The 12182-nt window shown below is 38.5% G+C and overlaps 1 protein-coding gene across 1 annotated transcript; it reads right to left on the minus strand.

Moving 5' to 3' along the window:
* Nucleotides 1-132: 132 nt before the first annotated feature.
* Nucleotides 133-6745, minus strand: LOC107780802 (cell division control protein 6 homolog B). Its single transcript, XM_016601380.1, has 17 exons — nucleotides 6344-6745; nucleotides 6139-6235; nucleotides 5462-5682; nucleotides 4451-4525; nucleotides 4266-4375; nucleotides 3963-4069; nucleotides 3776-3835; nucleotides 3239-3312; nucleotides 3056-3106; nucleotides 2841-2890; nucleotides 2528-2663; nucleotides 1584-1673; nucleotides 1115-1177; nucleotides 937-1032; nucleotides 709-798; nucleotides 467-586; nucleotides 133-389 (listed from the first exon to the last, which is right to left on the minus strand). The coding sequence occupies exons 1-16, from the start codon at nucleotides 6584-6586 to the stop codon at nucleotides 548-550; spliced, it is 1602 nt and encodes a 533-aa protein (XP_016456866.1). The 5' UTR covers nucleotides 6587-6745; the 3' UTR covers nucleotides 133-389; nucleotides 467-547.
* Between the last annotated feature and the right edge of the window lie 5437 nt (nucleotides 6746-12182).

Consider the following 12182-nt stretch of genomic DNA (forward strand, 5'->3'; position numbering starts at 1 on the left):
GCCCAGAAAATTAATCTCTTCCTCAACAAAATGTCAGTGTAGCTCCCCTACTAATTTGCAGTTACGTTCATAAGCTCTGCTTATTATGGAACCAAGGAGAAAAGGTGTTGGGACCTCTACGAAAAGAAATGCTCAGGATAATGTTCACCCTTTCACTAAAATCAACAGTGTGGCATTACATGATTTTATTTTTAATCCAGAGATTCTTGAAATTGAGAATCAGCATATGGTAATAATACACTAGAACTTGCATGTTACACATTAGTGTACATTTACAACTCTCTTTGTCACAATTTTCCCTATATAACTTTTTTCCAACTATAATAAAATCTTTGGACCTAGATGTTCTTGTTCCTTCATTCCATAGCCGCATTGACCAGGTTTGATGTCTGTTTTCATACACAACAGAGTCAATATATATCCAGTTCCAGTAGTGCATTGCAAACTACAAGGGGAAAAAACTAACCTTCATGTCTGGACCATAAATTGGCTGTTTGTAGCAACGAAATAAATAATAGAGAATCACAATCTTGCACTAAGTTGTTCATCACACTTGTTGAAGACAATTTCGAAAGAAGCGTATTCCCTGATCCAAAATCAGTGTCATATATTAGTGGCATCACTTCATCCGTTAAAAGCATACAACTATGGTTAGCAGGTGTCTCTAAGAAACCAGATCAAAACAAGAGCAACGAAATAGGTTCATGCCTGCAATGCAAAGGTGATGTCTGCTTCATCTACCTTTAGAGTTACTCTACTTAATTTTTCTTCTCGAGCCTTTCCTACCTTTAGAATCCCCTGCAATTTTATTTACACCTTCAGTTATGCTTCTTCCCATTCTTTAACTAAGCACTGATGAGTGATTATTGAGAAAGATAGAGAGAAAAGGAAACTGAAATGAAGAACATGTTGTTTACATGCTTTTCAAGATTTTACCTGGTCACCTAGCACTCTACACATGCTTGATAGCTCCATGATTCCAACTGGTGGTATTAAAGTTGATTTACAGACATCAAGGTAAGAGATGTTCAGCTGCAACAGATTGTAAAATGTCTCACATCTTTTTTCTCCTTATGCTATTAAATCTCACCTTTATAGTACAAACAGAAATTACCTCGCCTATAGTCGCATCCTTCTTCTTCCCCCTGAATAGCTTGACAGCAGAGCAAAGTATAATCTGCAGCAAAGTATATTTACGCATTACTCAGCACCACCAAGTGATTTTTATATGCCCGTACAACAATAATCTAGAAGGACCTCATAAAAAAAAGTGGCTCCGTTGAACACTTATTGTTGAGCGTTAATAGATTTGCAAATCACTAAAATCCTATATTCTGTGATGATGCTTTTGGTAAAGAGTAAAGACATCGCATGCAAATCAACTTTTGAATCTAGTTCTTGCATTCGATGCTGCCAATACACGACAAATATTTGAACGCTTCAACCATAATCCAATAGCTTTCCTCTATCGTTCTTTTCTTTTTATTTTCTCCTTCTTTGGTTCCTTTGGTAGTCGAGAACTTAGAAACTTACTAGGAGATGAAACCAAATGAACTTTAGATATCTTCCCCGGGAATGTTTACCTGTTGATGTTGTGGAAGTGATTGTATAGTATCCACCACAGGCGATCTATATGCCTTAGATAAAGCAATAGCCACATGATCAACCCTAACCTGTTAAAAAGTTCCAACTTATAACAAAACACAAAATGCAGTGTAAAAAGAAAAAGCAATTGAGGATACAGAATTTATAAAGTTACAGCTAAGTTCTTACTGCAGACGAAGGGGCCAAGATAATTAAAAAAAAAAAGTGCTATTTAAGAACTAGATACATATTGCTGGACAATGTGCTCATTGAATAATGAAAGTTTTAGTAGTAACAAGCAGTGCACTGAAACTAGTAGTACTAGTTACTAAGCAGGTTTAAGCAGCAAGGAAGGTTGATAAGGGAGAATATAGAACAGTAGCATCGCAGGCTGGAATACTACTAGTGATTGCTTATAAAAATTCAGCTAAACTTGTCTGCTTTTATCATATATGAATAATGAGGTCCCTAGGTCTATAACTTACACCTTCGTTATGTGATAAATTCCGATCTTCAGGCCTTAGAAATGTCGTTATAACTCTCAAATACTTTTTTGTAGAAAGGTAACAGTGATAATTCTCAAATACTTATATATCGTGTTTTCCCTAGGCCTGGTATAGTGTAGAATTTGATATCTCAAGGGAGCAAACGAGCACAAATGTGAAGCAGCAGAAGTTCAAAACTAACTTTAGTCTGCAGTACCATTACCATTCTTCCACCCTTTGAAATTCTAGATTTTATTAATATCTAGAGGAAACTTAATAATATGGAATCAGAGAAAAAGAAGCAACAAGAAGAAAACTATGCAGATGCTGAAGTTGGGAATCACGCTATGACTTGGCTATAAAAACCAGACCGACTCTCTCAATTATAGATCCTCCAGAATCAGTAGTTTGACAAACTCAAAACCATAATAACAAGTGAAAATGATGCTAATACTCACAACATTGCTTTCGTGTATAGGTGATTTATCACAAGCACCATCTCTATGTTGATAAGAAACTCTCCCATGTAATGATGGTAAATCAAGGCTGCTGATAGAATCTCTTATTTCAGCTTCTAACATCTCAATTGCGCTCCTGAAACAAAGATGGAAAGAAAGAATTACTTCTAATCAAGGGAAAGTAGTACAACAAGCTATTAACTAGATTTAGATCTGTCAGATAAAATAGCAAAGTAGTTAGGCCATAATCTATATGGAATCGGGAAACTTGGTCAAACTGTGATCAGCCAATCTTGCAGCAATATTCACCAACCTGCAAACCCATAGAGCCTTCCTCATATCTCCGGATGCAGAAGCAACTTTCTGTCACATTAGAAGTAGGAAACTGAGAATTATTTTGAAATAAATAAATCTTGGATTAGTGGTTTGAAGTAGCAATGGATAAATGAGAGCCACTTGGATTCTCTTACTGCATAAGTAAATAAAAAGAAATCAAACTAAGCAAAACACAGATGTCAAAGTACCTACCCTTGCACATAGTTCCAATGCTTGAGGCTGAAAGACAGTGTAAGGAAATGCCTGTTCAAGCAGTCAAATTGTAATACAAAGTCTATTAATTACAGAACCATAAGAAATGATTTTGCATCCATACTTTGTGCAGATAACATACATGGGATGTAAATATCACCAGCAATCTACACATTTTCTTACCTCAAATCTTTGCTGAAGAATGGAGATGATCTGGTCCTTAGAATAGGCACAAAATGTTATAACTGCAGGCTTGCCTGAAAAAATAAAGCATAAGTCAGAGATAAAGTAGTGGTGTACATACAAAAAGGAATCTAGCATTAGTTGCATTGAGAGGTTAATTGGAAAACAGGTCCTTTTGTACCACATAACCTTGAGAAGAGATGACGGGGCTTATTTTATGAAAGAAAACTCATATAATACAGAAAATCAAAGAACCCCATAACCAAAGCTAGTCTATTTTCCTCTCTCAAATTGCTTGTGTCAAGACGTATTTGAAAAACAAATTTTTGCAGCAGTCATCAAGCGTGGTCTGACAGTTTGTAGAGCTTATACTTTCTGTGTTAACAATAAGAAGCTTGGAGCACAAAAATTTTAACACCTTGAAGACTTAGGTCCAAAAGTTAACACCTGTTTAACCTCTCATTCCAAAACTAGATGGAGTCAACGAAGATGGAAAAGAATTTAGAAAGAAAAGCTGACAGGAAGGGAAATACTCACAGTTCATGGATTGTAGCTTTGGAAGAAATCTATCAGCTAGGTCTATTGCATTAGCAATTCCTGTCATATGAGCAACCATTATAGAATAAGAGATTCTCTTTTTGTTTACAATACCATAAGTAGTATTAGAAAAAAGTTAAATGACTAGACCAAGAAATTTTGAGCATTTTAGTCTAACAGCACCTACCTATCAGAATAAATCTGGAGAAAGGAGACGTTGTTAGCATGAACAGCTCATGAAGCACGACTTTGTCTTTTGTGATTAAATAATCCAACTCATCAGCAACTATTAACCTGTTCAATTATTAAGCAAATAAGTAGTTTGATTAAGAAAATCTAACAAGCACCATAACTGCTTCTTCGAGTTAAAACGACTTTCTTGACATTTTAGGCATCCGATGATTTTACTTGAAATACAACAGAATCTTGAAAGGGCAAAAAGGGGTCCCCAATAGTAGAAATTTTTAAAACCGTCTAAAAGGTGACTCACAGCATCTTCGTGCCTGCTGGCTGCTGCTTCTCAGAAAACATTTTCTGAAGATACTGCAATGGTGCTGTTGAACAATTTAGCTTTCTCCGTGGTTGAATTTTATCAAGCATCTGTGATGGCTAACAAAACGTAAGCAAATGTGCATCGCGTTATTTAGCATCCGAATCAGTACAATAGCAATTTACCTTGCCAAAAATATCAGATGTGTTTGACAGAGAAGTGCAGTTGACAGATAATATGTCTGGAGCCTGAAAGCCAGACTGAAATGAGAAAACAAATAGTTGGTTAGCAATGGTCTTCAGAGGGTTGGATATGCAACTCCGGAAGATAGTTGATAAAGAAAATCTTTTGCCAACCCCTCAACCACTTAGGGATACTAGCATATGCAGAAGATCTCCATTGAGTTTATTCAAGATCAGCTTACAGTCAAAATGAAATGCTTCTTGCACATGATAAAAAAACCAAACATGTCCAAATCAAAACACTGATCTAGCTCTCGGGCTTTGAACTTTTACATGAACCCCATCAACTGAGGACTTAAAACTATGACCAAAGGTCACTCAATTGTGGACAAATCCAGCCGTATGTGTGTATGTTATAAATGACAATATATCCTTGAGAACCTCAGATCATCAAACAAGAAGAGCAAACAGAAAACAATACAAACTTCACCAAAAAAAGTCCAGCTGACCTGAAAACTGGTACAATTTTTGGTCAAAAAGTTTTAAGATTATGCACAATAAAGAACAATGTTAGAGTCTCATAAAAGAGTTACTTGCAATTATACAGTCAAATGAACTCCATCTCCGAGCTAAAAGCCCGGGAATCAGAATAAATTACCCCTTATTACTTTATTCAAGGGTTCTGTAGTAACTGCAATAGGAATATTTTACTTTGAAGACCCAATTCCTCATTTTACTTATCTCAATCCCAGTGAAGTATGGTACTATTTGTTAAAGATGTACGGGTATTTCACTACATTATAAAAGCGATAGTTAGCAATTTGACAGCATTTATTTTCATGGTTTATACCACTTCAAACTTTAGGATGCTGCAAATGGAAATAGTTCATGACACAGATAGATGAACTTGTTTGGCCAAGGAAATGCAGATCATTAAGCATTAGCTTCATTCCCTCAGAAAACATTCATCGCAAACCAACAAGTTGAGTTTGGAACACAAGCAATAAGCTATACCTCATCTGCCCAATTAACCAGGACCTCTTTGACCTTCTCCATTGACAAAGACTTTCCAGTTCCTGGACAGCCACAAACATACAAACTCCCAGCCTTCTCTATTTTCACAGCTTGCTTACAAAACTCCAGAACCCTATTCTGCTCAACTTGTCGACACACCAGATTTGATGGGGCCCTAGACACATGCAATGCCTCCTTCACTGCATTTAACTGCTCCATATCTATGGATAGAGATGGCAATTAACACAACTTGAAATCAAAAAATCACATGTCACTAGATATAAAGTTCAAACCCTTCTCAATTTAGCAAAATTAAAAAAGATTACGTCTCAGTTAAAGAAAGAGTTTAAGTTATGTGCATTGATGGTGTGAAACATATTTACACAATCACATCATTTCGTAAATAGGTCAAATTGCCGGTAACTATTTACAATTACACCTTAATTCCAAACTAGTTGAGACATGCTATATGATACTAATATATATCAATTTTGCTCCATGTGAAATATTATATTTATATCAAAAAAAGATAGTGCTTCTTTAGTGCTAGAGATACTTGACATTCAGCGAATACACAAATCTCTAAAAACAAACTGAAAAACTCCTAGCAAACATTGAGCCATATCAGTGAACAAACTCGATTTGAGAAATAAGTTAAACCAAATAATCAAATTCACCTCTTGGATTCCATATAGGCTTCTCAAGAAAACTTTCAGATAATCTCCTTTTCACTGGTGATTTGCTCAAATTTATTGTTTTATCTCCACGATTCGCCTGGATTCCACAGGAGAAAAAAGATCAATTAACACGAATCCTCTAGGAAAATGCCTTCTATAGGAAACATCTACTGAAAACATCGCGTAATTGGAGAAGTTGATTTACATTAAGAGGACTCTTAGGGCTGTCATTGACACATCGACGCGGTGATTTCCATTTGCACGGAGAGATTTCCATGGGTGATGGAGTTAAAGTTGAAGTTACTACATTGTCTTCAGTAGTGGAATCGGATCTGATTTTGCGTTTTGAAGGAGTGGAGACTCCGATCTCATTCCTACTAACCGTTTGACCGGCGACTTTGCTGCCGCCGGAGATGCGTGGTGAACGACGGACGGGGATTGTCGGCATTTTGAACTTCCGGCGATTTGAGAGTTGTTTGCGGCGTTCGTCGGAAGGGAAACGAATACAGACTGCGAAGATTAAGTATAATGGTAAATTGTTTAAATAGGATGGATTGTACGCAGAGATTCTATCCGTTTCGCGCGCAAGAGGCAACTGCTACAAGTGCATTTCCCGCCGTTTCGTAGTGTTTTTTGAAGTCTGGTTTCCTTAGTGGATTCCTTAGTGGACTTGCATTGCAAAGCAGTCGGCCCAATATATAAATCACGGCCCAAATATCTGGAGACTCTGGTTTGCATAAGGCTGGCAAGTGGGTTGCGGCCCATGTAGGCAGGTAGTGGGCCTAAACGGGTTGAATCGTTTAAGACCGGGACCGGGGGAGGTGGGCCTGGAAAGTGGGCCGATCCAAACCTTGAGGCCCGCAAGGCCGGACCATTTGAGATTGGAACCGGACCGGGACCGGACGGTCCTAGCGGGCCTAAACGGTTCCAAACGGTCCCAACGGCCATAATTTTAAAAAAAATCTGCGTGTTGGGGCATTTAAAATCTAGCTATTTCCTTTGCCAAAATAGTTGTTGGCTATTTACAAAGTAGTCATTTAACCCTCCAACTTTGTTTTAACCCCAAACTTTTTATAATTACATTTTTTCCTATTTTCAACTATAAATACCCCCCCCCCCCCATTCTTTCATTTTTCTCACAAAATCATCAATCTCTCTCTAATTTTCTTCTATAATTGCTTAGTTTATTGTTACAATTTATGAAAAATTATGAAGTTGTTGAATTGAAGTTTTCAAGTCTTCAACAATAATTAATTTTCGACAAGTTGTTCGTCAATTCGGTAAACTCGTTCCAACTCTTAAGTTTTAATATTATAGTTTTATTTATTTTATTTACTTTGTATTGCTTGGTTAATTAAGATAGCTTATTCCTTAAAAAAAATATTTAGTAAGAATAAGGGAAAATCCAAGTTTGATGAATCTAGTGGCCAATCTGTTCTTTCTCCACTTTCCTCGGCTCCCCGACCCAAACATGTTACCCGTCCTACACCTGCTATTCTTGATAGCGAAAATAGTTTATTACAATTTATCGAGAAATAATGTTGCCATAATATTGCACCCGGTGAACAATTAAACCATGAATATATGAATGTTCTTTATGGTAATCCAACTACTGATGAAAATGATGATGAAGAAATAGATTTTGATGAAACGCAATCGGATAACGATACACCCACTAGTCCTGCTCCTGAAGTTAACCCAACTGATAATAATCCAAGTGATGCCCCATCTGACCCTCCTGTTACTACCCCTACTTTTTTTAGACGACCTTCTAAACGGACAGAAACATCTATTGTTTGGCAATTTTTACTCAACTAAGAGAAAAAAAATAAGGCTAAGTATAAAACTTGTGGCAAAGAGTTGGCCTTTAAATATGTTGGAGGTCGGGGGAAGGGGGGAGGGGACGAGAAGTTTGACTAGACACATATTGCTACACCCTTAAGATAAAAGTTAGATATCTTCATATGAAAGCTTTGGCCGAGGAGACAAGTGTACCTATTCAGGCTGACCTTAGTACCGAGTCAAATCAATTTCAACCGGGAATTAGCACTCTTATTTTATATTATGATCCAAAAAAACATCGGGAAGAATTGGCAAAAATAGTTACTGTTATGTACTTACCCTATAGTTTTCCTTCTGACCCTAAATTTGTGCATTATATTAGAAAAAATTTTAATCCTATTTATAAAGGTTTTCCTCGCACAACCGTAAAGAGCGATATTTATAAATATAAACATGAATATGAACAATATTTGTGCTATTTATTTACTCATATAAATTGTCATGTTGCTATTACAACTGATATTTGCGCTATAGTCTTGATTTCCTTACTGTTACAGTCCTTGGATTGATGAGGATTGGATAATGCAAAAGCACATTATTGCTTATAAAATAATTAATTACAGCCTTAAATATCTTTACAATATTTTTATCTTTAAATTTGAATTAAAAAATTTAGGTCACAATTCTATAATATAATTTACAAGGAATTGCCTTATTTTTATTACCTTTAGAATTTGCCTCCAATTTACTCGTATCTAGCCCAAATTAATTTAACAACATCAATAAATGCTAAAGAATTCAACCCAAATGCTAAATTATAGGTTTTCTATTATTCTTCCCAAAAAGTCAAAATCGACCCCGGGCCCGCTTGGTCAAAACTCGAGGTTCGGACCAAAACCCGATTACCGATTCACCCACGAGCCCACATATGCAATTAGTTTCGAAATTCGACCCCAAAACGAGGTTTAAATTCTAATTATTCAAAAAGCCCTAACTCTACCCAAATTTCCAATTTCTACCATGAATTTTTTTGATTTTTGATTAAAAAATGATGAAAAACATTGGGTAATTGAAAGAGTAAAGTTCAGAATTGATTACCAGTACTTTGGGGATGAATTTATGCGAAGAAAATCGCCTCTAGGCCTTAGTAGTTCGAAAATATGATAAAAATGAGTTCTACTCATTTTTGGTTCTGTTTTAAAGGACTGGGCAGGCCTTTATCACGTTCGTGATGGGCTTGCCGCGTTCGCAATGGGTCAGGCCCAAATGGCATTCGCGTTCGCATTGGACGGCTCACGTTTGCGGAGCTTTAGCTCCTCAGGCCTTCACGTTCGCGGTCAAAAGGGCCGCATTCGCGTAGAGCAATTTGGACTCCCTGCCCCAGGCCCACTAACCCTATGCGTTCGCGTGAGCCTGAACGCATTTGTGAAGGGTAACTTCCCCCATAGCTTCGCGTTCACGTCCTGAGCTTCGCGTTCGTGAAGAACAAACTGACACCTGAGGGAATTTGCCTTACGCGTTCGCGAGTGAAGCCACGCGAACGTGAAGAACAAAATACTGAGCACCTGAGACAGCAAAACCTGTAACTTTTCTAAGTGTAAAAACATCCCGAAACCTATCCGAAACTCACCCGAACCCTCGGAGCCCCAAACCAAACATGCATACTAACTCAGAAACATCATATGGACTTACTCGTGCGTTCAAATTGCCAAATTAACATCTTTAACAACCAATTTAGCATCAAAATCAAAGGAAAATTTCAAGAACTCTTAAGTTCAAATTTTAACAAACGAGGGTCCGATTCACGTCATATCAAGTCCGTTTCTTATCAAATTTTACAGGCTCAACTTAAATACCATATAAGACCTGTACCAGGCTCCAAAACTAAAATACGGGCCCGATACCATCAAATTCAAACACATATAAATTTCTAAAAACTCTTATAATTTCAATTGAACAATTTTCTTCAAAAATTCATTTCTCGGGCTTGGGACCTCGGAATTCAATTTCGGGCATACACCCAAGTCTCATATTTTTCTATGGATCCTTCGGGACCGTCAAATCATGGGTCTGGTCCATTTACCCAAAATTTTGAACGAAGTCAACTTAAATTTAATTTTAAACCAAATTAGCATTTTCATAAAATTTCACATAAAAGCGTTCCGGATTTACGCCGGATAGTGCACTCAAATCGAGGTGAGATAAAAGAAGGCTTTTGAGGCCTCAGAACACATAATTTACTTGTAAATCAAGTGATGATCTTTGGGTCATCACATCCTCCACCTCTAAAACAACCGTTCGTCCTCGAACGAACATAGAAAAGAAGTACCTGAGTCGGGGAAAAGATGGGGATATCGGCTCCGCATATCGGACTCGGACTCCCAGGTAGCTGCCTCGGCAGGCTGAGCTCTCCACTGAATGCGAACAGAAAGGTAACTCTTTGATCTCAACTGACGAACCTGGCGGTCCAGAATGGCCACTGGCTCCTCCTCATAGGTCAGATCCTTGTCCAACTAGACAGTGCTGAAGTCTAACACGTAGGATGGATTGCCGTGATACTTTCGAAGCATGGACACATAAAACACTGGGTGCACAACTGATAAACTCGGCGGCAACGTAAGTCTGTAATCCACCTCTCCCACTCGATCAAGAATCTCAAAAGGACCAATGAACCTAGGGCTTAGCTTTCCCTTCTTCCCAAATCTCATCACGCCCTTCATGAGCGACACCCGGAGCAATACCCGCTTTCCGACCATAAATGCCACAGCACGAACCTTGCGGTAGGCATAACTCTTCTGCCTGGACTGAGCTGTACGAAGCCTGTCCTGAATAATCTTCACCTTATCCAAGGCACCTGGACTAAATTTGTACCCAACAACCGAGCATCTCCCGGCTCAAACCATCCAACTGGAGACCGACACCGCCTACAATATAATGCCTCATAGGGAGCCATCTGAATGCTCGACTGGTAGCTGTTGTTGTAGGCAAATTTTGCTAAAGGCAAGAACTAATCCCACGAACCTCCAAAGCCCATAACACAAGCTCGGAGTATATCCTCCAAAATTTGAATAGTACGCTCGGACTATCCGTCCGTCTGGGGATGGAATGTTATGCTCAACTCGATCTATGTGCCCAACTCACACTGAACTGCCCTCCAGAAATGTGAGGTAAACTGCGTACCTCGGTCAGAAATGATAGACATGGGCACACCATGAAGACGGACAATCTCCCGGATATATATCTCAGCTAACCTCTCGGAAGAATAGAAGACTGTCACAGGAATGAAATGCGCTGACTTGGTCAGCCTATCAACAATAACCCATACTGCATCGAACTTCCTCTTAGTCCATGGGAGTCCAACAACGAAGTCCATAGTAATCCGCTCCTACTTCCACTCAGGAATCTCAATCTTCTAAAACAAATCACCAGGTATCTGATGCTCGTACTTTACCTGCTGACAATTCAAACATCGAGCTACATAGGCAACAATGTCCTTCTTCATCCTTCTCCACCAATAATGTTGCTGCAAATTCTGATACATCTTAGCGGTGCCCGGATGAATAGAATACCGGGAACTATGGGCCTTCTCTAGAACCAACTCATGAAGTCCATCCACATTAGGCACACAAATACGACCATGCATCCTCAGAACTCCATCATCTTTAACTGTAACCTGCTTGGAACCTTCGTGTCGTACTATGTCTCTAAGGACAAGAATGAGGATTATCATACAACCGATCTCGAATACGCTCAAACAATGAAGAACAAGCGACTGTGCAAGCTAGAACACGTCTGGGCTCAGAAACATCCAACCTCATGAACTGATTGTCCAAAGCCTGAACATCCAAAGTAAGTGGTCTCTCACTGACTGGAATATACGTGAGGCTGCCCATACTGGCTGACTTCCTACTCAATGCATCGGCTACCATATTGGCCTTTCTCGGATGATACAATATGGTGATATCATAGTCTTTCAACAGCTCCAACCACCTCCTCTGCCTCAAATTTAACTCCTTCTGCTTGAACACATATTGCAAACTCTTGTGATCCGTGAACACCTCACATGACATGGTATACAATTAACGCCTCCAAATCTTCAGCGCGTGAACAATGGCTGCTAACTCCAAATCATGAACTGGATAATTCTTCTCGTGGATCTTCAACTGTCATGAAGCATATGCAATAACCTTGCCATTCTGCATCAACACTGCACCAAGTCCAATACGCGATGCATCACAATATACTGTATATGGCCCTAAACC

This window comes from Nicotiana tabacum, chromosome 8, assembly GCF_000715075.1.
Source record: "Nicotiana tabacum cultivar K326 chromosome 8, ASM71507v2, whole genome shotgun sequence".
Classification (NCBI taxonomy): domain Eukaryota; kingdom Viridiplantae; phylum Streptophyta; class Magnoliopsida; order Solanales; family Solanaceae; genus Nicotiana; species Nicotiana tabacum.